Raw genomic sequence first — 27,690 nt, 5'->3', positions numbered from 1 at the left:
ACAGAGTCTTGAGCTCATCTGGTTATCTGTCACTGCAACTCTGTTACCATGATCTAACTGCCTAACCGTTGCTTTCTGTGGTTTTATTTCAATACTAATTTATTCCTGATTATAAAATTCATACTCTGTAAAAAAAAAATGGAGAAAGGTATAATAAAATTTATATTGGTTGGAAAAAAATCCTATAAGCCAGAAATAACACCATTAATATTTTGAGATACTGTTTTCCAATGACCAGTTAAAAATACACACACATGATGCTTAAACAAAGAGGGGAGGGAGAAGATACTGAAAAGAGATGATGCTCACAACTGCATAAGATTCCTGTTCAAGTGAAACAAAGAGGGGAGGGAGAAGATATGGAAAAGAAATGGTGTTTGCAGCTGCATAAGATTCCTGTTCAAGTGAAGACTACATGAGTGAAATAGAGTTCTAAGAGGACTTTCACTTCCAGCCACATCAGTCAATAAAAGTGACCAAATACATTCAGCCAGTAAAGCTTACTGAATTAAGCTGGAGATTACAGATTGAGCATTTAACGTAAACTTTAGTTTTTCTTTCTTTTTTTCTTGTGTTTAATTAAAGGCTCATGATCTTTAACAGACTGAGAAAAGAACTACCACCATCAAGAAAAATGTACATAGACTAAAGAAACTATTAATACACATTTCAAAATAACAGAGAATGTGACATGAGAAAATGAACATCTTTTTAACATTTCCTAAAATCACCTTTGCATTTGTGCAGTAACAAAACAGGATATTAATCCTATTAAGATACACATACTTTCAACAATTATTACTTATGTAATCTGAATAGGAAACAATCAGATTTTAGGCAGATATTAGTTCTTGTATTTAAACAAGTACATACTAAGTATATAAAATGTGCCAGGCACTATGGTAGAGGGAATAAGACAAGCTTAATAATCCTAGAGAGAAAGGGAAAGAATGTGAATTACATTCCACTGGAGAGTCTGAACCCCTGGAAAGCTGATAATTTGTCATTATCTTAGAATCCTCAGGACCCAGCTGGTGCTGATAAGCCTTCAATGACGTATTTATTGAATGAATAAATCAATTCTAGGTACAAGGATTATGAGAAAAGATGATAACGTGTTGGCAGTCTTGTGGGTGGGGAACACGGCTTTGGGGAACCTTTCATCTTGAGGAGCAAGGCGGTTTTGATCCACCCTTCACTTCCCAGGCTTTAATCACCTTTGATAGGACTTCCTGGGACTAACAGAGATTCTCTACTTTTTTGAAGTTAAATGGGCTTAAGACTAAACCAAGAAGATTAACTCTATTTTGGAGCATAGGCTAAAGCGTCCCCCACTCCCATTCAGCAGTGTCTGAGAAGGCGTCTACTTTCCAGCTACTTAACTCTGCCATTTCATAATCTTAATGTCACATGTCACATGATCTTCATGGGACAATGAGTTTATAATCTTAATTAATCAGTATCTTAGGAAAAGAAGAAAACCAACCTTCCACATTATCAGGGCTCCCATCTTGAAAGGACTAAACACGGTCAGAAAGCAGTAGACAGAGGAAGGGTCAAAGCTAAGGAATCAACAAGAAAAGGGATTTTAGAATTCACATTATTGCAACTTGAATGTTCTTCTGAAAAGGATGTTTAAATTAACTTTCTGAAAGCTACTCTTACTATAGCACAAGTATACAGTGTACCAAGAATTATTATGGGGGCTTTTCTGGTGGCTCAATGGTGAAGAATCCACCTGCCAATGCAGGAGACACAGGTTTGATCCCTGATCCGGGAAGATCCCACCGGCTGCGGAGCAACTGCGTGTGCGGTGGAGCCTGGGAGCGGCACTGCGCCCATGAGCCGCACCCACCAGAGATGAGCCCCCGCTCTTCGCAACCTGAGAAAGCCCGCATGCAATGACAGAGATGCAGCGCAGCCCAAAATAAAGAAAGTAAATATCATCTTAAAAGAATTGTTACAAAGTCAGTAAAATGAATGAGATAGACTTGTATGTGCCAATATGTACCAATTTCCAAAATACATCCTTCAGGATAAAAAGCAAGAACAAAATCCCTAATTTGTATATTTTCTGGTTTTATATATATATATATGGATATATATAGTTTTTATTTAAAATTACCTGTTAACAGAAGCTATATTTCCAGTTCCAAAAAAGGCTGTCACTAAGAAGAAAACCTAAATAGAGTTAAAGGAAATGCCAAAACAAGTCAGAATCCATAAAAGTTCCTTTTCATTTAGAGAAGGTATATCTATTCTACCATGAGGGTAATTTGCTTTCTCTACTTGTACATTTGGTGGTAAATTGCTGAAAATGAGTGTTCCACCATATTTCCTTGTGAATGCATTTGGAAAGAACCAGGCTGAACAAGCGACCTACTAAGAACAGCAAGGCCTGGGAGTCACACTCACTCGTCACTGGTCACCTCGGGAAGGTTACTATTTTCCTCCCCTCTCACATAAGCATTGGATTAGTGTTATCTGTAGCTGGCAGCTAAAGATTAAAAAAAGAAGTGATAGACATTTTCAGCTGAAACACAGTTTCAGTTCAGATATGCTCACTGGGTCCACTATACATGAAATGGTTCTTCGGGAGGCTCAGGAAGAAATAAGATGCCATGTTTTAAAAGAATTCAATTAGAAGATGAGAAAGTGTTAAACATCTTTTTGACATTTCTTCAACTTATATTTGTAATAGTGCAGTAATAAAAAGTAGATATTAGTTTTATTGGTGTCTAAGAACTTACTGCTAGTAAAGCATTTAAAATAGTGTTTGGTCCCCTGAAAGTGCTCGATAAATTTTAGTTACTTTATTATTATAGACACATACACAAAAGTGGTACAGAAACAGTGAAGAGGAAGTATGAATCACAACAAATTTCACTGAAGAAGTGGTATTTGAGTTGGTGACTTGAGCCTTAAATATATTCATGGTTCTATCCATTCAACCAATTAACTAACCAACCAATATTTATCACCTAGTATGTAAGAAGCAGAGCTAGGCACTAAGAATATAATAATAAATACAACAGTATAAAGTGCTCATATGGTAACTAAAATTTTGATGATAGGTAGAAGTAGGTAAGATTCATTAAAGGTAAACAACGGGAAAGTAAGGGCATTAATGAAGGGTACAGAAAGATGAGGCAAGAAATACAGATTGGTGGCATATTAATAAAAAGCCGTGAACTTTATTGTGGAGACGTTCAAGAGTCAGCAAGCATTTTCAGTGAGTGATACAAACAAGAAATATCAACAACAGTGAAATATTTGATCAGGGACACTAATAATTAGAGGCAGGAAATTCAGATATGAAGCTCTTTTAATAGTCCATAAGTTGGGGACCAGGAAAGTCTGAACTGGTGTGGTCAGAGTAGAAATGGAGGAGAGAAACCGTGGGACCTTGGTCAGGGGCTAGTTAAATATGACAACAAGTCTGATGGCCTGGGAGGCTGGGAGCACAGCAACAACATTAAATGAGATGAGGTCAGGCAGAAGCTGACTTTGGAGGGGGGGCAGTCGTCAGTCAGTGTGGACGTATATTTGGTGACGCCCGGCAGGATGTGGTGAAGCTGGTGGTAAAGAACCGCCTGCCAATGCAGGAGACATAAGAGACGTGGGTTCGATTCCTGGGTCAGTAAGACAGCATGGCAATCCAGTCCAGTATTCTTGCCTGGAGGATCCCATGGACAGAGGAGCCCGGTGGGCTACAGACCATGTGGTCGCAAGGAGTCAGACACAACTGAAGCGACTTGGCATGCACGCAGGCGGCAGGAACGGTCGTCACATGACTCTAGAGGTCAGGGCTGGAGAGGTCGGTCTCAGAGGTGTCTGTACAGAGGCGTCAGTCTGAGCTATAGGAGAGGGTGCCACTACCCAGGCACGTTTAGAGGAGACGGTTAATGACAGAGCTCAGAGGAAACGCATGCATCGTGTAGGAGCAAAGGAAGAGTGAGTTTTCGTGAAGGAGAATAGAGGTGGTGTAGAATCTGAGAAGGGAACCTGGATCGTGTTCTGGAGGACAAAGGAAAAGAAAGAAATCAGTTGAGGCGCGTACTGTAAGAGCGGTCAAGTGAAACCAAACACATGGGACCGTGCGACGTCCTCTCCTGGTCTGCAGGCCACACACAGGAGAAACCAAACACACGAGAGTGTGCAGGCCAGGAGCGGACATCAGCACAGCAAGGACAAGCATTCGAAGGCACCCATCTAGGCTGAGGAGATCGCACATAAATGGGGAGGAAACGGTAGCAGCAGGGAGCTAGGCTGTAAACACTAGGGACAGATGAAGGATAATTGAGGAGGAGGCAGGGCTCAGCGGAAGAAGCATCTTATTAGCATAGGCTGAGTGGAAGGAGTCGGCAAGACAGAAAGCCAAATTGAGAGTGAAGGCAAGAGGCAGAGGAGAGAAGAGGAGCACTGATCTCCTGGACCTCAGTGGTCCAGACTCCACCGTGTCCGTTCAAAGGAGATACCTCCCGATGGACGCCTTGAAGCCGGTCAGCTCGCCTTTCCAAAGCGAGATGGTATTCCCGTTACATCGTCTTTCAAACTTCTAATGCTAACAGCTATCACACTTGGTGATCCAGCAACCTCATGAGACAGGTTATATGAGTACCATATGAAGTACACATAAAAACATACAGACCTAACACATTGGTCTGTTGTATCATTCTTTATGCTTTTCTACAGTTTCAGAAATTTTCTGAAGTGCAATCTATGAGAAAACCGTGTTTGGGAGGCCAGTGAAACAGCGTCCAAGGTTGACGCCACCATCAAGCGACCGGCGGAAACCGTACCCCCACTCCCCAGCACTTCTCTTGTTCCATTAAACAGGAGGCTGCAGCGCCTTAAAACAAAGCCCCACAGAAAGGATACAAGGAAAAAGGCCCTGCGGATGTCATCCAGGCAGAGGTCTCGACACTGGGCCGCATCAGTGTTACAGGCAAGCTGGATGGTGGAGACCTGTGGGATGAGAAGAGAGAGAACGCGCAATCGCAGGCTGCTTCCCTCCACCCGCAGGGCAAACTCGCTGTCTCAGCGACAACAGCCAGGAAGATGGCTTGTACTGACACACACAAAATAGAAATCTTTTCCTACAGCTTAATTTCACTTAATAAAATCTGCCAAGGTAAAATACACTGTTAATCATATACTGAACAGAGTTGTAGTAGTGCCGTATGAGTAACAAAAGTGAGAACTGGGGTTTTCCTTATCCTGTATAAATGCTTCACTTTAAAATCACTATTATAATCTTTCCCTTTTCTAACACCTGATTTCTTAATGTTCTGATCTTCTCAAACTCAGGTAGAGGAAGATATTAAAAAACACTGATAAACTAAATATTTCTCTGTATAAATAAGTAAAATATTTCTGTCCTGCTAAAATAGAAAGTCTCTCAATTCCAACAAGATGGGTGCACTCTTGCTTAACCCCCCTTCCCCCACAAAACAAAAACTCATGGACAAGTTTACAGGGAGACTTTCCCTATCTCCCACTTCCCATGTAATCTTCTACTAAGTTTGGAAGATGCTTTAATCTTCTTCTTTAGAAAAAGACATATCTTTCAGTTAAAATATAGAATTTAAAAAATAACACAATGAGCCTCATTTTTAATTTAATAATATTTAGTTATTAAAATATTGAATATTTAATACTAAAGACAGTCTGATCATTTACTTGAATCTAATTAAAATTACTTTTTTATGTATTGTTTTAATATTCCAGGACCGAAAGTTTAAAACCAGTAATTACTCAATAATATTTCAATAAAACTTCTTTATTGAAATTATTTATTCTAAGTCATCAAGTACTCTTTGTGAACTCAACTAGAACCAGCTAAGGCTGAATTGATGGATCAACTACGAAGGTATTTTCCTGCAGCATCCATTTTATCTGATCTCAGTAAAACTGTAAATATTCTATCATCAATTTCTTATAATTATCTTCAGTTTTGAAATAAGGGCAAGAGATACCAATCAACTCTCCAGCCCAGCATGATAAAGGTACCCTTAATATTTGGTTTTTACCCAATTCGAAGGACGTTATGTTGAATAAACAGTCTAAGATTTGGATGGAGGCCACATCACTATGGGGACAGAGTAAGTGTTTTGGATTAGAATCACTAGAAAGAGAAAAATAAGCCTGGGAACACATGTCTCCCTTCATGGTCAAACTCATGCACTGATGTGTGGCAACATGAATATTCTTCCAACAAAAATAAATGGAAGGAAAGAAAAATTAAATGTGAAAACAAAGGGAAACAAGATAAATAACATTCTTTGCCCTCTATTCTTTCACTTATATTAATGGCTTTTTACATCAGAGAGTCACAAACAATCTTTAAGAAAAGCCCAACCCATATGTTCATAAAACAATAAAATCATGCTTTTCTAAATGAAAATTTCCTTACAAACTGTTTGACTTAATTTTTAACTTAATTATTAATATGTTAAGTAGTACAAATTTTTGTAGAAGGCCCTGGCACCCCACTCCAGTGCTCTTGCCTGGAAACTCCCATGGACGAAGGAGCCTGGTAGGCTGCAGTCCATGAGGTTGCGAAGAGTCGGACACGACTGAGCGACTTCACTTTCACTTTTCACTTTCATGCATTGGAGAAGGAAATGGCAACCCACTCCAGTGTTCTTGCCTGGAGAATCCCAGGGACGGCGGAGCCTAGTGGGCTGCCGTCTGTGGGGTCGCACAGAGTTGGACACAACTTAAGTGACTTAGCAGCAGCAGCAGTACAAATTTTTAAGTAGAATTTTTTGTTCTGGCTGTGCTGTGTGGCATGTGGAAATCTTAGCTCCCCAACCAGGGATCAGATCCACACCCCCTGCACTGGAAGCGCAAAGTGTTAACCACTGGACAGCCATGGAAGTCTTAAGTAGAACTTTTGATGAAATAACATTGCAACTTCCTCATGGGATTAGAATAGCAACTATTTTAGTATTCTCAAATGCAAGAGCGCTTTTGACAAGCTACCTTCTGTTTACAGGAAACAACAGGGTGCTGCAGGGTCTCTTGTTCCATGTGTATCCAGACAAACATCAAACAGGACAGCACTAACGGAAAGAGAGCTTCATACCTGGGGGGTTGGGGTGGGGATGGAAGTGAGAGGGTAGAAACGAAAGGAAAAAATTAAACACAAATGCAAGTTAAAACAATTTTGATAATACTTCTAAGTTACATTATCACAAAATTTAATTTTTTTAGGTTTTCCAGAGGAAGAAAGTAGGGAAAGAAAGCAACATTTAAATATAAACTCCAACACCATCTTTTCTTGAAATTTATCAAAACTTGAGACCATTACATGTTTAAAATAGTAGAGATATTTAAGTCATTCGTAAGGTAAATGACAGAAGTACACCGAAAAAGAAAACATAAGACAAAGGTAAAAATCATTAATATAAAGAGAACAGCAAGATAAACATTTCAAATTTTTTAAAAAATGGGTATAATACAGGAATACAAACCTCTCAAAAAGAAAAAAAGAGCCTATACATTAAAATATGTTTGACTTTACTGAAAACTGATATAGAAATTAAAAAATAGATTCCACAGCCACTTAAAATATTTACTCATTAAAAAAATAATCCAGATAAAAGTATAATAAAAGAATATTATAAAAGTATAATAAATACTTCCTGTAAGGCAATCTAGCACTATGCATCAAGAACCTCAAAACTATTCACATAGTACAATCTAATAATGTTCCTTCTAGGAATTTACCCTGAGAAAATAATCAGACATATGCACCATGATTCCCATATGAAGACATTTGTTATAATATGTTTACAGAAAAGAAAAACAAGAAAACAAGCTAATATTCACAGGGGAGTTTGATTAAATAATGTACAGTACTTCTCGAGGCTGGTGTATAATGTGCAAATTATAATGTGGACAAAGGAGAGATGTTCATGAGATAGCACAGAGTCAGACGCTTTTTCTAGTCCTTTCTGCCCTAGTTTAAGGCGTGTTTCATTTCTGTAATCCCCCAGATACTCTCCACACGACGGCAGTTGTCATGTGCTCTGACCACGTCTACTAACGCCTTCCCCAGCGGCCTGCAGAGTCTCTGCCTGCGCCAGTCTTCTCTCCACACAGGCCCAGCTCAGAAGCACTTGTTGATGAGCTACTTAACTGGGTGGAAGTTACAACACAAAATTAAGCAAACCAAATCGAAACAAAACAACCTGTATTTCTCATTCAACTACCTATTCAACTATTTCTATTTTCAACTACCGAACTCTAATCCAGATGGTACTATTTCCTAAACAATAGAAAGCAAGAAAACCAAAACCCGTTAAATTTGACCACCAATCATAAAGCAAAACCCTGAAAACTGGGCAGAAGAAAACATTCAGCTTTGAGAAAGCATACATAAATCACTTGGTATATAAGGTTTAGAACATCCAAGGATACGAACAGACAATACATATGTGAGAAAACATTATTAGTAAAACAAGTGCAGAAAATACACAAAGCTGTACTGTTTTCGGCCTACTAAAATAGCTTTTGATATTCTTATGTACAAATTAAAGTACAAATACTGTGACGGATATGATGAAGTGCGTCCCCTCATAGGTTGTTTGGTAATATTATAAACTGGTGCTATTCTTAAGACAAAAGTAAAAAAAAAAGTTCATATTCTATGGCCCACTTATAATACAGCTGAGAAGTGAGCAAAGAAAATAATCTATTAATAACTATATAAAAAGCTTATGCAAAACATATAACTCAAAATATTATTTATGATACTAAGAATTAGAAATAAAGTGACCAAAAATAGGGGAATAATAAAAGCATCAAGGAGTAGCAATATTACATAATATTAAAAATCTATTAAAATGATTCTTAGGAAGCCTGTAAACCACCTGGGAAAACTCTTCTAAAATTAAGTAGAAAATAAAGATACAAAATAGTACATGGACTATCATTAATACTGTATTAAAAAGATAAGTACAGAGCTAAGACTGGAAGGAAATAAGCCAGAAGATCAAGAGGAGGGGTAGGGTTAGTATATGATTTTCTTCCTTATCTCTACTTTGCAAAATGTGATTGTATGATGTTTACAGTGATTAAAAAAAAACAGTTGAAAAGGAAAGATTTAGAATGCCTGCATCCTAGCCATTCTTGAATATACAGTTCAATTTTCACCTAAGTCCATGATGGCACCAATTCAATCCCTTTCTCTAGTCATTCTTTATATCATATTATTCACAATAAACTTATGATAATTTAATTGCAGAGTACAGCATGAGAAATGCTGGGCTGGATGAAGCACAAGCTGGAATCTAGATTGCCAGGAGAAATATCAATAACCTCAGATATGCAGATGACACCACCCTTATGGCAGAAAGTGAAGAGGAACTAAAAAGCCTCTTGATGAAGGTGAAAGTGGAGAGTGAAAAAGTTGGCTTAAAGCTCAACATTCAGAAAACGAAGATCATGGCATCCGGTCCCATCACTTCATGGCAAATAGCTGGGGAAACAGTAGAAACAGTGTCAGACTTTATTTTTCTGGGCTCCAAAATCACTGCAGATGGTTATTTCACTGTAGCCATGAAATTAAAAGACGCTTGCTCCTTGGAAGGAAAGTTATGACCAACCTAGACAGCATATTCAAAAGCAGAGACATTACTTTGCCAACAAAGGTCCATCTAGTCAAAGCTATGGTTTTTCTAGTAGTCATGTATGGATGTGAGAGTTGGACTATAAAGAAAGCTGAGTGCCAAAGAGTTGATGCTTTTGAACTGTGGTGTTGGAGAAGACTCTTGAGAGTCCCTTGGGCTACAAGGAGATCCAACCAGTCCATCCTAAAGGAGATCAGGCCTGAATATTCATTGGAAGGACTGATGTTGAAGCTGAAAGTCCAATACTTTGGCCACCTGATATGAAGAGCTGACTCACTTGAAAAGACCCTGATGCTGGGAAAGATTGAAGGTGGGAGGAGAAGGGGATGACAGAGGATGAGATGGCTGGATGGCATTACTGACTCGATGGACATGAGTTTGAGTAAACCCCGGGAGTTGGTGATGGACAGGGAGGCCTGGCGTGCTACAGTCCATGGGGTCGCAAAGAGTCAGACACACCTGAGCGACTGAAAGTGAATTGCTGCATTTTATAATTGCCTAACACTGTAAAATAGAGTCCACATTTTATAGAAGTTTACAACTGTTACAGACCTGGGGTATACTAATTATATTATCCATATGTCTGTCTAGTGTTCAGGATACTAGAAATGTGAAGAAAAACAACTGTTGACTAATTGAATCAAGGTGTACTTTGAGGATTAAAAAAAACATGATCTTTGAATATTTGTACTTATATGTGAAATTATTCTTTCCTACCACATAAAAACAGAAATTCCATAGTTCAACAAATAGCGCTACAGATTTACTTCTTTTCAAAACTATTAAATACAATTTTTGTAAAATGTAGGTGAATAAATCTGATAAAGACAATCTTCTTATGAGACTTTATTTCTTTAGAAATAATTTCTTTAGACAACCAATATCTCATATAAAGTCTCTGCTAACTGCTAAGTCACTTCAGTTGTGTCTGACTCTGTGCGACCCCATAGACGGCAGCCCACCAGGCTCCCCCGTCCCTGGGATTCTCCAGGCAAGAACACTGGAGTGGGTTGCCATTTCGTTCTCCAATGCATCAAGTGAAAAGTGAAAGTAAAGTATCTGAATTAATAAACTGAAATACACCAATAACATGTCATTATGGGCTCACAGTATACTTACTAAGTTAGACTAAGTTAGGATCTGTTTAGTTTGGTCTCTGTGACAACTGAATTGGGCTGAAAAGACATTCAGTTTATATTACACTTTGTTAAGCATAGGGATAATCAAAATTTTGGAAGAACATGTTTAACCAACTTAAGAAAACTATTTTTAAGTATTACAATAGCTTTCATTTGCATAAAAATAATCAAATTCTGATTAAAAATGAATCTTCTTTATTCACTTAATCAAGGATGCATTGTTAGAATTTAGAATTTCTATTACTGTACTTTTGTAAAGTAATAAAACTGCCTTTCTCTTAAATATCCTATAATTCTGACTATTCACACTTATTTACATAGAGAACCCTCTGGGTTGTCCAAAATAGTGATGTGGAACAATAGCAGGTGGACTATGTTTTGCAAAACTGATTTGCCATTGAAAAATGTACTAACTGGAATTATTAGACTCCTGTTTCAGCTATCTCTGTTTTAATTATTTTTACAAAGGTAAATACTTTCTGATGTCACAAAATATATTTCTTAATACATTCATTAATAAGGTCACACTCATCATTAGTATTCTGATTTCAGCTGTGATTTTTCACTTTTCATTTTTTTTTTAAATTGAACTTGCTTATGATAATCTGCTTTGGTATCTTTTGACAATGAAATTGATAATTTAAAATACTATAATACTAAAAATTTTTTTAAATAAAAGATAAAACACTTTCCCTAACATAAGTCATATGATTAACTCACTCTACACTATGAAACATTTTTTACTTAAAATTCAACTTTAATTACTCTTCCTTCCTTCTTTTATTTCTAATCCAGGAAACCAAATCTATTTCTAGATTTGTTTGTATTTTTGAATCTATAATACATTTCTTTAAATATTTAGATTAAAAGATTTAGATTGCTTTAGAATTTAAAGCTTCAAAAAAGAAAAGGGCTTATTGATCTTTAAGTGACTATGTAGGAGCTGGCACATACTCTGAACACTCTTAAACATCCACCTCCTAGAGACAACCTCCGGGTGTGATCTTAATGAAACTTGTGTGTTGTCCCAAATGGAGGGTTATAAATGATTTTATCTTCTACTTTTTAAATCTAGACTAAAACTTTGTGCATATTCTAATTCATATGTACGTTAACGGATTCTGATTATAATTGAACTATTTATCCTGAAATTTCACCAATAAAGGAGAAAAGAGTGAATAGCATTAAGTCTCATTATGTTTACACTCTTGAGTAAGAATATGCTGATAGACTTCAAGTTTTATTTGAAAACTGAAAATTCTAGGCCTCAAGTCAAGGTGACTGGTGAAAATGTCCATGTTGTTCATATTACATCTTCACAGACACACCCCAGATCGGGTTCTGGGGGAGACATGAAAAAACAGGTGTGGGGAACTTTGTTAAGAGACGGAGACTACAAGAACTCCTGGGTTCTGGATCACTTAGGATGTTAGAGTCTACTATGAAAAGATTTTGAGAACATCCCTCTAATTCTGAAATAGGAGATATTAGGCTTCCCACAAAATGAACCCAAGTCTTGGACACAAAATGGCTTTACAAAATCATATATAAACTATTGATAGATGATAATCTGTTGATAGCACAATGCTGAATCCCTAGGTTTATTCTAATTGAGATCAAGATCCTATATTTGGACTGAATTTTGAAACTCAGTAATGTGCATATTTTTTGCCCCCATAAGGATTTAAGTAAAGATGAAATAAAATTTGAAAGCAAATGAAGAATGCTGTTCTTCAAACCAGACACAGAGAATATCATTGTTCTCACTGATTTCTAGAGAATGCTTCAGACTAACCCAAATCAAGCTGTTCTTTTTTGGTTTTACAAGAAAACTTCAATCTTCAATGAAAATGTATTCTCTAACTTTTAAGAAAATATTCTAAAAGGTTTCTGAATCAAAAGGAATATTTGGATTATGACATATTTAAGGGTAAATATAAAAGAAGATGTATTCAAAAAAGAATGATCATATCAAAACATAATTTACAGTGGATGAAAGGAAAGCAACAAAAACTAAAATTTTTATAAGTCATTGTTTGAGATTTAAAATTCCTCTACAATCTATCTGAACTTTCTAACACTGTATGTAAGCAACATTTTAGCAACTTCAGGAAATAAACAGAAACACAAGGCAACAGGTAATACTCTGAAAACGGTAAGAGAAAGAAAACTGCAGAGAACAGATAAAGGCATAGACAGTTTTTACCGAGTAAAAATGCTTGCAATGCATTCTCAAGATTCACATGTTTTTAATATCCAGAGGTTAAATACTTAGAGAAAGGTCAGTATATCATTTAAAACTTGCTACTAAAAATTAAAATCTTAAAACAGTTTATACCCTGTACTTAGAAGTAGGTAGGTCGACATCGAGGAAACAAGAATGCTGAACAATCGATCAAAGAGGACCGGAGGGCTCAGGAGAGGCATGACAAAGGAGGAGGCTGCAATAAAACAGATTTGGGTGGAGTCAGTATGAGGGACACAGGGTACCGAGTTTAAAGCACTGAATAATCTATTATCACTTACAGCATTTATTGCTTGTGTGACATTTAAAAGGAAACTACACTTGCCCTACTCATTTTTGTAAGACACTTAAAATTCCTTATGTTTAATGACATTCCCTCACTTTAACCATATTTTAGTTCAGGTTTTTTCAGTGTATATCCTCACTCTTGCTCACTGTAATAACTCCTAAGAGAATAATGTAAATAATAAAAATAAAAAATATTACTCAAGATTCAGCAACTTTTCTCTTAATTAGACATTTAATTCAAAGACAGAAGTTGATTTTCCCTAAACCCCACCCCTCCCCGCTTTTCTCCAAGTTTTCCCACTGCAAAGTATTGCATTGAGAGTTATAGCATGCTAGTTAGAAAAGGAGACAAGAGAAAAGGAGTTCACCACACAAGAGAGCTGTAATAGGAGTAATCCAAGTAAGGGAAGTCATCTTTCCTCTCAGGGTCAGAAAGCAGTCACGTCACTGGGGAGAGCAAATGAACTGGGGCAGGGGCAGTTACAGCTCAGCTAGTAAAGAATCCGCCTGCGAGGCAGGAGACACTGGTTTGATTTCTGGGTCAGGAAGATCCCCTGAAGAAGGGATAGGCTACCCAGTCCAGTACTCTTGGGCTTCCCTGTGGGTCAGACGGTAAAGAATCTGCCTGCAATGTGGGAGACCTGGGTTCGATCCTCGGGTTGGGAAGATCTCCTGGAGGAGGGCATGGTAACTCACTCCAGGTGGCAGAGAGTCGGACATGACTGAGCAGCTGAGCACAACTAAGCATAAACTTCCCAATCCTGATTCTGGGAAGAAAATGTGCATAATTTCCTAACCCTCCTGGTTAAGATTGGCAATATGTGCCACACTCTGCTAAGCTGTATCAGTTGGGTCCGACTCTCTGCAACCCTATGGACTATATAACACACCAGGCTCCTCTGTCCATGCGATTCTCTAGGCAAGAATACTGAGGTGGGTTGCCATGCCCTCCTCCAGGGCATCTTCCTGCCCCCGGCATCACACCTGCCTCTCCTACAGCTCCTGCAATGGCAGGCAGGTTCTCTACCATTAGTGCCACCTTTGGAATTCATGTTTCAGTGGAGAAATAGCTCCAGAAAGAGTGAAGGGATGGAGCCAAAGCAAAAACAACCCAGCTGTGGATGTGACTGGTGATGGAAGCAAGGTCCGATGCTGTAAAGAGCAATATTGCATAGGAACCTGGAATGTCAGGTCCATGAATCAAGGCAAATTGGAAGTGGTCAAACAGGAGATGGCAAGAGTGAACATCGACATGCTAGGAATCAGCGAACTGAAATGGACTGGAATGGGTGAATTTAACTCAGATGACCATTATATCTACTACTGCGGGCAGGAATCCCTCAGAAGAAATGGAGTAGCCATCATGGTCAACAAAAGAGTCCGAAATGCAGTACTTGGATGCAATCTCAAAAACGACAGAATGATCTCTGTTCATTTCCAAGGCAAACCATTCAATATCACAGTAATTCAAGTCTATGCCCCAACCAGTAACTCTGAAGATGCTGAAGTTGAATGGTTCTATGAAGACCTACAAGACCTTTTAGAACTAACACCCCAAAAAGATGTCCTTTTCATTATAGGGGACTGGAATGCAAAAGTAGGAAGTCAAGAAACACCTGGAGTAACAGGCAAATTTGGCATTGGAATACGGAATGAAGCAGGGCAAAGACTAATAGTGTTTTGCCAAGAAAATGCACTGGTCATAGCAAACACCCTCTTCCAACAACACAAGAGAAGACTCTACACATGGACATCACCAAATGGTCAACACCGAAATCAGACTGATTATATTCTTTGCAGCCAAAGATGGAGAAGCTCTATACAGTCAACAAAAAGAAGACCAGGAGCTGACTGTGGCTCAGATCATGAACTCCTTCTTGCCAAATTCAGACTTAAATTGAAGAAAGTAGGGAAAACCACTAGACCATTCAGGTATGACCTAAATCAAATCCCTTATGATTATACAGTGGAAGTGAGAAACAGATTTAAGGGCCTAGATCTGATAGATAGAGTGCCTAATGAACTATGGAATGAGGTTCGTGACATTGTACAGGAGACAGGGAGCAAGACCATCCCCATGGAAAAGAAATGCAAAAAAGCAAAATGGCTGTCTGGGGAGGCCTTACAAATACCTGTGAAAAGAAGAGAAGCGAAAAGCAAAGGAGAAAAGGAAAGATATAAACATCTGAATGCAGAGTTCCAAAGAATAGCAAGAAGAGATAAGAAAGCCTTCCTCAGCGATCAATGCAAAGAAATAGAGGAAAACAACAGAATGGGAAAGACTAGAGATCTCTTCAAGAAAATTAGAGATACCAAGGGAACATTTCATGCAAAGACGGGCTCGATAAAGGACAGAAATCGTAGGGACCTAACAAAAGCAAAGATATTAAGAAGAGGTGGCAAGAATACACAGAAGAACTGTACAAAAAAAATCTTCATGACCCAGATAATCACAATGGTGTGATCACTGACTTAGAGCCAGACATCCTGGAATGTGAAGTCCAGTGGGCCTTAGAAAGCATCACTACGAACAAAGCTAGTGGAGGTGATGGAATTCCAGTTGAGCTATATCAAATCCTGAAAGATGATGCTGTGAAAGTGCTGCACTCAATATGCCAGCACATTTGGAAAACTCAGCAGTGGCCACAGGACTGGAAAAGGTCAGTTTTCATTCCAATCCCAAAGAAAGGCAATGCCAAAGAATGCTCAAACTACTGCACAATTGCACTCATCTCACACGCTAATAAAGTAATGCTCACAATTCTCCAAGCCAGGCTTCAGCAATACGTGAACCGTGAACTTCCAGATGTTCAAGCTGGTTTTAGGAAAGCTAGAGGAACCACAGATCAAATTGCCAACATCCGCTGGATCATCGAAAAAGCAAGAGAATTCCAGAAAAACATCTATTTCTGCTTTATTGACTATGCCAAAGTCTTTGACTGTGTGGATCACAATAAACTGTGGGAAATTCTGAAAGAGATGGAAATACCAGACCACCTGACCTGCCTCTTGAGAAATTTGTATGCAGGTCAGGAAGCAACAGTTAGAACTGGACATGGAACAACAGACCTGTTCCAAATAGGAAAAGGAGTACGTCAAGGCTGTATATTGTCACCCTGCTTATTTAACTTATATGCAGAGTACATCATGAGAAATGCTGGACTGGAAGAAGCACAAGCTGGAATCAAGATTGCCAGGAGAAATATCAATAACCTCAGATATGCAGATGACACCACCCATACGGCAGAAAGTGAAGAGGAACTAAAATACCTCTTGATGAAGGTGTAAGAAGAGAGTGAAAAAGTTGGCTTAAAACTCAACATTCAGAAAACGAAGATCATGGCATCCGGTCCCATCACTTCATGGCAAATAGATGGGAAACAGTGGAAACAGTGTCAGACTTTATTTTTCTGGGCTCCAAAATCACTGCAGATGGTGACTGCAGCCATGAAATTAAAAGATGCTTACTCCTTGGAAGGAAGGTTATGACCAACCTAGATAGCATATTCAAAAGCAGAGACATTACTTTGCCAACAAAGGTCCGTCTAGTCAAGGCTATGGTTTTTCCAGTGGTCATGTATGGATATGAGAGTTGGACTGTGAAGAAAGCTGAGTGCCAAAGAATTGATGCTTTTGAACTGTGGTGTTGGAGAAGACTCTTGGGAGTCCCTTGGACTGCAAGGAGATCCAACTAGTCCATCCTAAAGGAGATCAGTCCTGGATGTTCACTGGAAGGACAGATGCTAAAGCTGAAACTCCAGTACTTTGGCCACCTCGTGCAAAGAGTTGACTCATTGGAAAAGACTCTGATGCTGGGAGGGATTGGGGGCAGGAGGAGAAGTGGACAACAGAGGATGAGATGACTGGATGGCATCACTGACTCGATGGATGTGAGTCTGAGTGAACTCCAGGAGATGGTGATGGACAGGGAGGCCAGGCGTGCTGCAATTCATGGGGTTGCAAAGAGTCAGACACGATTGAGCGACTGAACTGAACTGAGAATGAAGACAGATCCCTCAGGAGGGCATCCTGGATGAAAGGCTTATAACTGTTTAACCATGGGGCAAGTCTGTTAATCCACATAGGCAATATTTTATTATTCTCAGGGAACAGAATAGCACCAGAACATAGTACCATCCGAACACATTTTTTTAAAAAAATGAAAGACTAGTCTCTCTATTGTCATGCAGAATAAATTTAAATAGTAACTCCAGCAATCAAGATAATTTAAAAGGAACGGTCTACATAAAGCCCATAATGAAAAAAATCTCATACAGTGAAAACAGAGTTACATTTACAGGAGACGCTTCTTGTCCAGCTCCACTTACACAATGACCACGGTGTCTGGAAAAGGTGCAAATCAAAACTTGGAGAGACACATGTCAGTTTCCTGTTGTATTTTTATACATCTGCTTGGATTTTAAGAGTAATCCAAGGTAAAACAGTCCTATCCCTTAATGCTCCTTGTAAGGCAAAGTTCCACCCAACGATCTTTTTTATTAAAATGATGAACAAAAAGCATTTTTAAAAAAATAAAGGTTAAACTGCACATCACATCATTCATAGGCATTACAAACTGTCGTCTTCTCCTTTTTTTTAATGAAAAATCTGGACTTCCCATCTGCTCCTGCCTTCCAGCTGGAAGGAAAAGGCTGCCTTTAAATGGCATGTCTGCTCCACATGCACACTCTACAGAGAACTAGAGAGGAGAATGCTCTGAAACACACAACTGGCTTTATAAATGTGTGAGGTGTTGGGAGGTGACTAAGCAATGTTATTTTCAGCAAGGGAAATACAGATAAAATTTAACTGCTTCCTAGTCCCTGTGTAAGAACTGAGAATTTATGAACTGACATGAAACTTCAGCATAGGAATCTCTTCACAAAACCTTCTTCCCTCCTGGAATCACTTTTTATCAGGTGTGAATAAATATGCAGCCTTATTATCAAGTCATAAATATTCTCTCAGGAATTCTTATTAACACATGAATGCTCACAAGAGTTCTAATTTTCTTTATCAAATTCTAGCAAGAGACAGAAATAATAGGTACTCGTTATTTTCTCACAACAAATTTGTTTCAGTAACAATAATACAGATGTAAATGGATAATTTTAAGATGTACCCTGATGGAAAGTCATCTCATTCGATTTGATTGACCTCTTACCTAATATTGTCCAGCTAACAATCTGATTAAGAAGAGGCAGTCCTTGTTTCTTGAGTAGACTATTATGGGTGCCGTACACAACACACATGGAAAACACGACGCTCAGCATCTGAAAACAAACCCAGAAGACGTGAGAAGAGAGGAGGTGGTGAGTGGCCAGGTATATATCGGAAAGATACTTAGAAAAATGCTTCAACAGCTGGAATCTGGCCAAAATGCTATTGAAATTGGACCAGCTCACCTTCCTGTGGCCAAGGCCAAGAGTCGGAATTTCTGGACTAAGCAAAGGGCCGTCCTTTCTAAGCACGAATGAGGCACTCTACACTTTCAACATACGTTACCACACTGTGTCTGCTTAGGAATATGTTCTCAGTCTTGAAGGTTTCTTAAATCACGGGCATGCAGAGGGTGGACTGCACACAGCCTGGTGTGTCTGCCTGAATGTCTTCCCCCTCTGGCTTCACTCACGGCAGGTCTGTTTACACATTCAGTACATATCTGTGGCCTGAGGGGTCACTGGTGCTGAGAATACAAGGAGTGTAGAATTCTTTAGGGAGTACACATAAACTGGTGGAGCTGGTAACTATGGCTTGTAGGCTGGTGCTTGCTTTTAGAAATGCTGCTTTATTGAAATATTGTTTTCTTTACTGTTGTACAGTCACTCCCATTCGTTTACCTATTGTCGATAGCTCCCTTTGCCCTACAATGGTAGAGCTGAAAACTGACAAGACTCCATATGGCCCACAAGCCTAAAATATGTACAATCTGGCTCTTCAGAAAAATGTGTGCTGACCCCTGAATTTGTGGATTAACAGCCAGTTCAAGAAATGAGCTAAACTATGGTTGTGAACCAAGTAAACTCTCTTAAAGTTCAGATTAGCAACCTGATCACCAAATCCTAAAGACACATTTAATTTACTCATGTTTTCAGTGAATTAAGGAGAAATGCTGTCAATAAATCTATGACACAATCCTAGGATCCTTTCAATTGTAAGACACATTCTCATTTCAGATACATTAAAATGTGAAAAGACACAAATCTTCAAATCAAACATATATATATGGTACACAACAGAGGAGTGAATGCAAATTAATAAGCTTAATGTAAGAGGGAATTTTTTTTTTAATCAGATTTACCTTATATTTAGGAGCATGTCTAACAAAGTCCATAAGAATTTTAACATGGTATTATTTGTTCCTAAGAGTGAGATGCAGAAACACTCACCTTTGTCAAAATACTCATTATTACAGGTGAATTTTGTCAAAGCTACTATGGTTTAGTGTAAAGCCAATCCGTGTACTAAATACAATGAAAAGATATGTTTCAATGGCTTGATAGGATCTTTAATGAAAATATTTCTCTTTTTCGTATGTTCTCTGTTGTCCTTCAGAATGAGTTAACATCTTTCATGTGTTGTATATTTTAATTTTTGAGTGTTCTTGGAACTACTATTATCCCAGCTTTACTCTCAGTAAATTTTTTGAGAAGAGTCAGATATGTTTTCTTTTTAATCAATGTTCTAGATGTGGCTTATTTTTTACTGTTTAAAAGGAAAAAAAAAAAGTGACTTCCACTCTTATCTACAGTAAAGCTATCATTTTACAGAATATGACATCATATAACCTCTTACCACCCTACTGAATATTGTCTCTACTGATTAAAAACAAACAGACTGAAGCTCTATTACTGAAAATCACACATCTACGTACAAAGAATAGCTGGGAATTAACTCAATTTGGAAACATCAAGTTCAAAGTTCTTGTCACCACTACAAAGCCACCAAACCAAGGTGAAGTTTATTTTCTCCTAGCATGTCATCTGAAGTCTTAAAGTGGCTAATCTTCATATAAACATGTTCAGCAGCTGCTTTCACTTCAAAGAACTTATTCTTTCCTGACCCTAAAGAGGACAACACAGAATCTCAGAACAGAAGCAGCCCTTTTCAGTTCAACCTCTTGGTCAATACCTCTTCAGTTCAGTTCAGTTCAGTTGCTCAGTCGTGTCCAACTCTTTGTGACCCCATGGACCGCAGCACGCCAGGCCTCCCTGTCCATCACCAACTCCCAGAGTTTACCCAAACCCATGTCCATTGAGTCGGTGATGCCATCCAACCATCTCATCCTCTGACATCCCCTTCTCCTCCAGCCCTCAATCTTTCCCAGCATCGGGGTCTTTTCCAATGAGTCAGCTCTTCACATCAGGTGGCCAAAGTAGACTTATACCTCCTTAATCTCTGCTCTCCAGGCATTTAGCAGCAAGGGGGCAGGGGGCGGCTCTTGTTGACCTTTTTGCTATTTTAGAGAATGTATGTCCTTTATTCCTTCTAGAGAATGTAGTTCCATTTAATATCTTCAACAGAAAACTCTCTTCTCAGCTCTTTTTATTGAGTAATAAAAACATGATGGCATCTTAAGAACAAGATAATTAAATACAACCATAAGGTGCATTTGATCATGTCATATATATAATATACTATTGAAAATCTGTAACCCACCTGTAATAGATGTAACACCAGCTCTTCATTTATAAAACTATCTTTTCTTTTTATGACAGATGTTACAACAAACCCGGAGAGTAGAAGAACCAGCAAGCCTGCACCCACTCTGTTTTAAAACACAATTTACGATAGAATAGGTCAGTGGCAAACTTATATGGAGACTATTTATATAACTTCTTTTCCTCTCAGCCTGAGTCCTGTTCATCTGTGCCAACAGTGCTTGAACAGGACGGACAGGGAGAGACTGATGAAAGGAGCGGAAGGGTCTTTACAGAGACAAGAGAATCAGAACAACGGGAAGTAACAAATAAATCAAAATGTTTGAATTCATCTTTGCACATGCTGTTTACAGTTTAAAACAACTGCAAAATGTTTTCACTTAGTAATCAGTAAGGTATGGCTAAGAGAGAACAGTCCTAGAATTCAATACTGTTTTTTGAGCTCTGCAAATAAATTGATTTCACAGAATAATTTCTAATCTAAGTCCATAATTATTATTCTCACAGAAATGAGAATAAATGTATTAATTTATAGTTAACACATACTTTAAAATTAACATATACTTTAAAAATATTGTTGTGGTTTCTTTCAGTTAAAAAGAATACCCTCATCTATTAAAGACTGAGTTAGACTGCTAAAAAATTTCCTTACACAGAGTTCAAAAGAAAGTAATGAAGATGATTACATGATTAGAAAACAAGGGAGTAAAAGGTTAATGAAATAATGATCATTTAGCTTCCCAAGCACATACACACACAGCCAATAGATTATATGATAATAATTTAAAATTAAAAACACAGGTAACCAGTAATTTTACAGATTCGTTTGGGATACATTGAGGGGAAATAAACCTAAGAGCAGCAAGGAGAATTCAAGTAAGGTATAAAGAATTCTCTAACCGCATATGTGATTAAACATGAGAAAGCTGTCAAGGTGCAGAGATTCCCTCCCTCCGCAGTGGAGATCTTTATGTTCAAAGTAGAAGAGAATTTCATCTTTCTAAGACATTAAAAATGTGGACTTGCTCAAAGGCAAAGACAGACTGTATCAGTCATCAGTAGCTTTTTAGACCTGTTAATTTCAGCAACTGAACATGTTTTTCATGTGAAATCATGTACTGATTTCCCCAACATACAAGAGCTTCTAGATATTTTTTAAATTGTTGGAAATTTAAGTTACCACTGGCAAAATTTCATTTTTTATGAAGGCCCAGAAGCATCTTCAGGGAGTTTCAATGCCCCTCAGAGCCGGGCCAAAATGATGACTCATGGTTTAATATTAATATTTTAACTTCCAGGTTGTTCACATGATTTTAAACTCATGGCCAAGATGTGGTTCATATAGTGTTGATTGAGAAAAACAATTGCATTCAAAAGTAAGTTAAAATAGTGTCCATACACTAGAAAGATATCTGGCTTTCGTCCTACAACAGGCATAAGTGGGAACACGGCCAGTAGCAAACAGAAGAAAATCCAACTCAGCGAGATGCTCTAAAATAAAGAAAAAAGTTATCTTTAGACATTATGGTACAAACAACTGTCTTCATTGTTTCACAGACTACATGGCTGTGAAACTAAAAGGAAAATTCAAAGCCTTACATTCATTTACTCTAAAAGTAATATAGCTACTATCTGTGAAGGATCTGTTAAGTTGGAGTTTCTCTATTAAGTATGATTTAGGTTTTATCTCCTTTAATTCTCACAATAACCTCAAGAGGTAGGCTATATTATTCACAGTATTTCAGATTAGGATACTGAGCTCAGAGACGTCAAAGTGAGTAGCACCAGATCTATGACTAGTAAATGAAAGAGCCAGGATTTAAACCTGGATTTAAACTCTTTCAAAGCAAGCACTTCATTCAATTTTTTGTGCATGCTCAGTCGTGTCTGACTCTTTGTGACCCCATACTATAGCCCACTAGGCTCCTCTGTCCATGGGATTATGCCAACAAAGAATACTGGAGTGGGTTGCCCTTTCCTCCTCCAGGGGATCTTCCCGACCCAGGGATTAAACTCACATCTCCTGTGGCCCCTGCACTGGCAGGCAGATTCATTACCACTGAGCCAACTGGGAAGCCTCATTCAATTTAGAGTCTACCATATGCTGATGACATCTTCAGGAAAGCTGGCCTACTATTAAATGATTGCATCCAGGAGGGATAAAAGTAAAAACATTTTTGTAGTTAGATTAAGGCCAAAAAATTATCAATAATTCCACTAACTGGAACATCTTGTAGGTTCTCATAGAAGAGAAAGAAGAAATGTCTATCTTCATACTACCTCCACCAAAAAGCATCAAAGTGGAAACATGAGAATATTTTTTGTAGCACATTGTAATTGCCTATATAGTTAAAGGCAGAAAATCAGGGGTAATTACAATAATGATTCAGTAAAAAAAAAAAAAAAGTTGTGAAATATAAAGTATAGGATGATTCCTTTCTTCCTCTTTAAGAATGAACGTGTAGGAAAAAAAATCCGGAAGGGTTAACAACATGCAATGTCTGGGTGACGGGATTGTGGGTGGTTTTTTCCCTAAATCTTTGCTTATTTGTGTATTCTGTCTTCAGGGATACATGTAATGCATAAAAAATAAGCTCTGCAAAACATACACAAAACAAACAACAACAACAAAAAAACTGGAAAATCAGGAGTAATTCTATTTTAAAATCATCTATCATGAACAAATACTTCTCCAGAGAAAGCATGATGGGGCCCTGGACCAGGGGAGGTGACCCCTCGGATTTGAGCCCAGAACGTGGCCCCTCCTGCCAGCGCTGTGCTCTGGGCAGCTCCTCGGTGGCATTTAGACATTTGCGGCTAAAGGAACCTAGGAAGCCTTTCAGAGAAGGATGTATCAACTGCACTTCTTGAGTATTTCAATCACCAGAAGATGAGTTCACTTTGCTATGAAAATCTACACGAATCACTGACACCTTTAAGTCAACCTCAGTCCTCCTGTCAAAAGGATCAGGATCTTTATGTAAGGACACATTCTACACTTCTCTTAAAAAATGAACAATTCCCAGAGTTAAAACACATATCCAAAAAAGTCACCACGAATCTGCCCGGGGTTGAAGTGAGTAGTACTTATACCTTTGCTCGAGTCCACAGCGCAGTGATAAGCGGCCAAGCGGCGAGTGCAACGAGCGCAGCCGTGAGCATGTAGCGGTAGAAAAAACTGAGCACCTGAGAATGTAATTCAAAGAAGACAGGGAAAAGGAGGTCACTGCCAACGAGATATGCACATGTATGAAAGAGACCTGAAAGCGTGTAAGTGGTAAATTACTTACTAATACTTCAACTCCCAGGATAAAGAGCAAGAGGTATCCAAGAAAGCGTCGTGGCGGGAAGGTCGACAGTAAGGTGACAAAGCCTTGAATAACTGGGATTCTGTGTAACAGGATTATTTATAAAAAAATTATTTATAACCTATGTTGAGTATAAAAAATTAGTTCTCATATAGCAAAACATTAAAATCTTGTGCATAGAAATCAGGAAATTTTCGATTCATAGATCTTTCAAAAACTAAGATAATTTCTAACAGATTTGTTTCAATGCTTTAACTTACCTACATCTTTTTTGAAATCCCTAAGTATATTAGGAAAAATGTAACTTCTGAATTAAGTTGATAATGATCATAATAATTTGCTTGGTTTTTTATAAACATTAATGACAATAAATGAGTCTTACTTGATCTGAGTTTAAACATTTTGTTGTTCAGTCGCTAAGTTGTGTCCAACTTTCTGCGACCCCATGGACAGTAGCCTGCCAGGCTCCCCTGTCCATGTGATTTCCCAGGCAAGAATACTGGAGTGGGTTGCCATTTCCTTCTCTAGAGTTTAAACATGGGCACATGCAATTACAGATACAACATCAGAAATAAAATAAATGAACCCAAATGAATAAAAACTGAGAACATTTTTAAAATTCACTAAAATCAATTTTATATTGAAATCTCAACTGTCTTCAACTTAATCTAGGTAGAGAAAATCTTAATTGCACTTTTTCATTGGGCAAAATAACCTTTTCCAAACTCAATTTAAGATGTCACTAATCATATACTAATTATAATTAAATGTGACTTCACAACCATTTAAAATGTATTACATACTTGAGTACGTTTTACATTTTATCACTAGAAAAAATTTTTTAGCATTTGTAGTGCATTATTAAGTAGGCAATTATAAAATGCCAGTATGATTTGGTTTAGAACCTTTTCTAATTAAAAACAATGGTTACATATTGTCATCAAAACAAAGTACCATGTAGGGAAGAAAAGCTAACACCAGTCAAAAGGAGAATATTTCTTTTGTTCTCAGCAGTGATGATTCAATAAAACACTTAGTTTTTTTCTAGAAGAAAAGTGAAATTTTATGTTTTATTTTCTTTATCTATCAAAAAGATACAGAACACAGCGTATTTTCAAAATCACAATGTCCCTTAAAATTTAAATATACATGTGCTCTTCACAAATAGAACATTTAATAATTTAGGAGGGAATTTTAGATAAAACTTCTCATTCTAAAAAGTTTTAAACCAGAAAAAAAATGACATTAGAAAAAATTGATTTAAATATGTGTAACCAGCAACTGTATTCCTTTCAAATGGAAAAGTAACAGTCTGTTCTTTCGTCAGTGTCTTTTTACCTTGTATTTGAAAAAGTTAATATTTAAAATATTTTAATATTAATTTTTATTTTTTATATTAAGAAGAGGTGATCAAAGCTGGAGTTAACAGAAATTAGAATAGAAACATACATTGTATCATTTCAAACATGCTTGCCAACCCTGACAATACCCTTATTCTGCACTGTCATTCCCTGGTCTGCTTTTGGGGTCTGGCTTGCTCAAAGGATGCCCAAGATTAAGTTTATATTCTAGACTACTGGTGCAGATGCAGAAATCAATACGGTCCACACCACGATCCTCACTTCCTATGAACATGAACCAACCCAGCGTTTCAGCAATTTTGTTTTAAAGAGCACGAGAGCTCGGCCTCGATGTTTTCTATGATGATACAGTCCATTTCAAGTTCAACCTGTGAGGAAATACTTAAAGATGGAACCACAGCATATGGGAATAATCTCCCCTAATCCTTGCAAGTACACATTACTGGATTGAATTTAATTACAAACTTTCATTCATCTAGGTTTACATGATAGCTGAGAAAGGAGGGGCAAAAATGTAAGGAGCCAAAGCATACAAACTGCCTCGTGAAAGATAAAGATAGGCTGGAAACTGGGATGATGAGACTTCAAAAGGCAAGCCACTCCTGACACAGAACAATCCATGTTAATTATTTTGTGTTCACTCCAGATTTTTCTTCTAAAAGATATATGAAGAAAGGAACCGAGGCCAAAGCTGTCTCAGGGCAAAAAAAGATGAAGTCAAAAGGGAAAAGTAAAATAAAAAGCATATTTAGGGAATTCCCTGGTGGCCCAGTGGGTAGGACTCCATGCTTCCACTTCTGAGGGCCTGGGTTTGATCCCTGGTTGGGAAAGGAAGACCCTGCAGGCTGCGAAGGGCAGCTAAAAAAAAGAGGATGCTTATATGCACCTTTTATGCTGTTACACATGAAATCAGAGGGCTGGGAGATTTGACAGTACTGTAAGTCATGACTTACGCTACAGAAATCTACTTACGCTACGTAATGCCTTTTAAATACAGATGTACCTAACTGTCAGTGAAGTGAGAAACAAGACCACAAGACACATTACTTACTCTCTGAGAACTGCGTACCATATTGGCAATGGCAACAAACAGTATATGTAGTAAGTCCAGGGACAGGCTTGAATCAGCAGGAAGAATGTGACAGAAACGCCAATGGCTACAAAAGTACACGGCAGGAGACGGCTTGGGTTCTGAAAGTCAAACAGAACACTGAAAACACTCCAAACTCATGCTCAATGACAGATTCTTAAAAGACATTTTATGACGTAAAGGAAACATATTACTTTCTTTCAGTGACTCCACAACTAGATGATCCATCTAAGAACTGCATTTTAAAAGAAACCTGTCACTGGAGAAGAGCGGGAAGCCTGGGACTGCGGCAGTTAGGCAAGTCTCCATTTAAGGGGACTACGTTCCTACAGTTTGCTGTCAAATAACTCGTCTGGAACTCTGAGCATAGCTCTCCTTAGTAACAATTTTATGGATGTTGACTGAGCTCACTGCCTGGCGCACAAAAGCCCACTGGACCTACAGTAAATGGTGGGACTTCGTCGGGAACAACGCCTCTATCTGTTCCAGCTTCAACTTGACCGGCCGCGCACGCTGCTCTCCCCACCGCTTAACCACAGGAGGATCGCTCGGGCACATCTTCGCTCCTGCCCCCCGCCAAGCAGCAAGGGAGCCGCTCAGTGGCAGTGCGTGGACGCGGTAGGCCTGCGGGGGCTCTGGGCCGGGAGCTATGAGGCACGTCGGGGGCAGCAAGGCCAGCGATGAGGACAAGAGCACGCCGATGAAAGAGCGGCCGCGCTAAGAACAGCGGAAGGAGCAGGACTGCAGGGCCAGGCGGCGCCCTCTTGCCTCTGCTGCTTGTTTCCCCTTGCCTTGCTGCCCAAGCCGAATAAGGGGAGAATTACGAATTACCTTCTGGAGCAGGTGAGGTTAGGGAGGAAAAGCAAATGAGTTTCCCCCCTTTATAATTCCTCCCTTCTGCTCTAAAATGTCACCAGAAAGGGAGCAAGGAACCAAGGATAAACTAGAGCAGAGTTTTAA

The 27,690-nt window shown here is 38.4% G+C and overlaps 1 protein-coding gene across 9 annotated transcripts in view; it reads right to left on the bottom strand.

Annotated features, from left to right (window-relative positions):
• PIGN (phosphatidylinositol glycan anchor biosynthesis class N) overlaps positions 1-27,690 on the bottom strand; it is a 107,907-nt gene that overhangs the window by 32,004 nt on the left and 48,213 nt on the right. For 8 of the 9 annotated variants that reach the window (XM_006064556.4, XM_006064555.4, XM_044934585.2 and 5 more), the window contains 11 exons: positions 26,692-26,831; positions 24,262-24,361; positions 24,065-24,157; positions 22,371-22,462; positions 20,970-21,078; positions 18,475-18,583; positions 13,116-13,218; positions 6,988-7,090; positions 4,882-4,968; positions 2,126-2,181; positions 1,487-1,562 (listed from right to left, as the gene is read on the bottom strand). In XM_006064556.4, the coding sequence (XP_006064618.1) occupies positions 1,487-1,562; positions 2,126-2,181; positions 4,882-4,968; positions 6,988-7,090; positions 13,116-13,218; positions 18,475-18,583; positions 20,970-21,078; positions 22,371-22,462; positions 24,065-24,157; positions 24,262-24,361; positions 26,692-26,831 (1,068 nt within the window). Of the gene's footprint in view, positions 1-1,486; positions 1,563-2,125; positions 4,018-4,881; positions 4,969-6,987; positions 7,091-13,115; positions 13,219-18,474; positions 18,584-20,969; positions 21,079-22,370; positions 22,463-24,064; positions 24,158-24,261; positions 24,362-26,691; positions 26,832-27,690 lie in introns of those variants that run through there. The other variant, XM_044934586.2, reaches the window with a different exon arrangement.

Source organism: Bubalus bubalis, chromosome 22 (assembly GCF_019923935.1).
Source record: "Bubalus bubalis isolate 160015118507 breed Murrah chromosome 22, NDDB_SH_1, whole genome shotgun sequence".
Lineage (NCBI taxonomy): Eukaryota > Metazoa > Chordata > Mammalia > Artiodactyla > Bovidae > Bubalus > Bubalus bubalis.
Note: the sequence above shows the minus strand (reverse complement) of the source record. Positions and strands in the feature narration are given on the sequence as shown.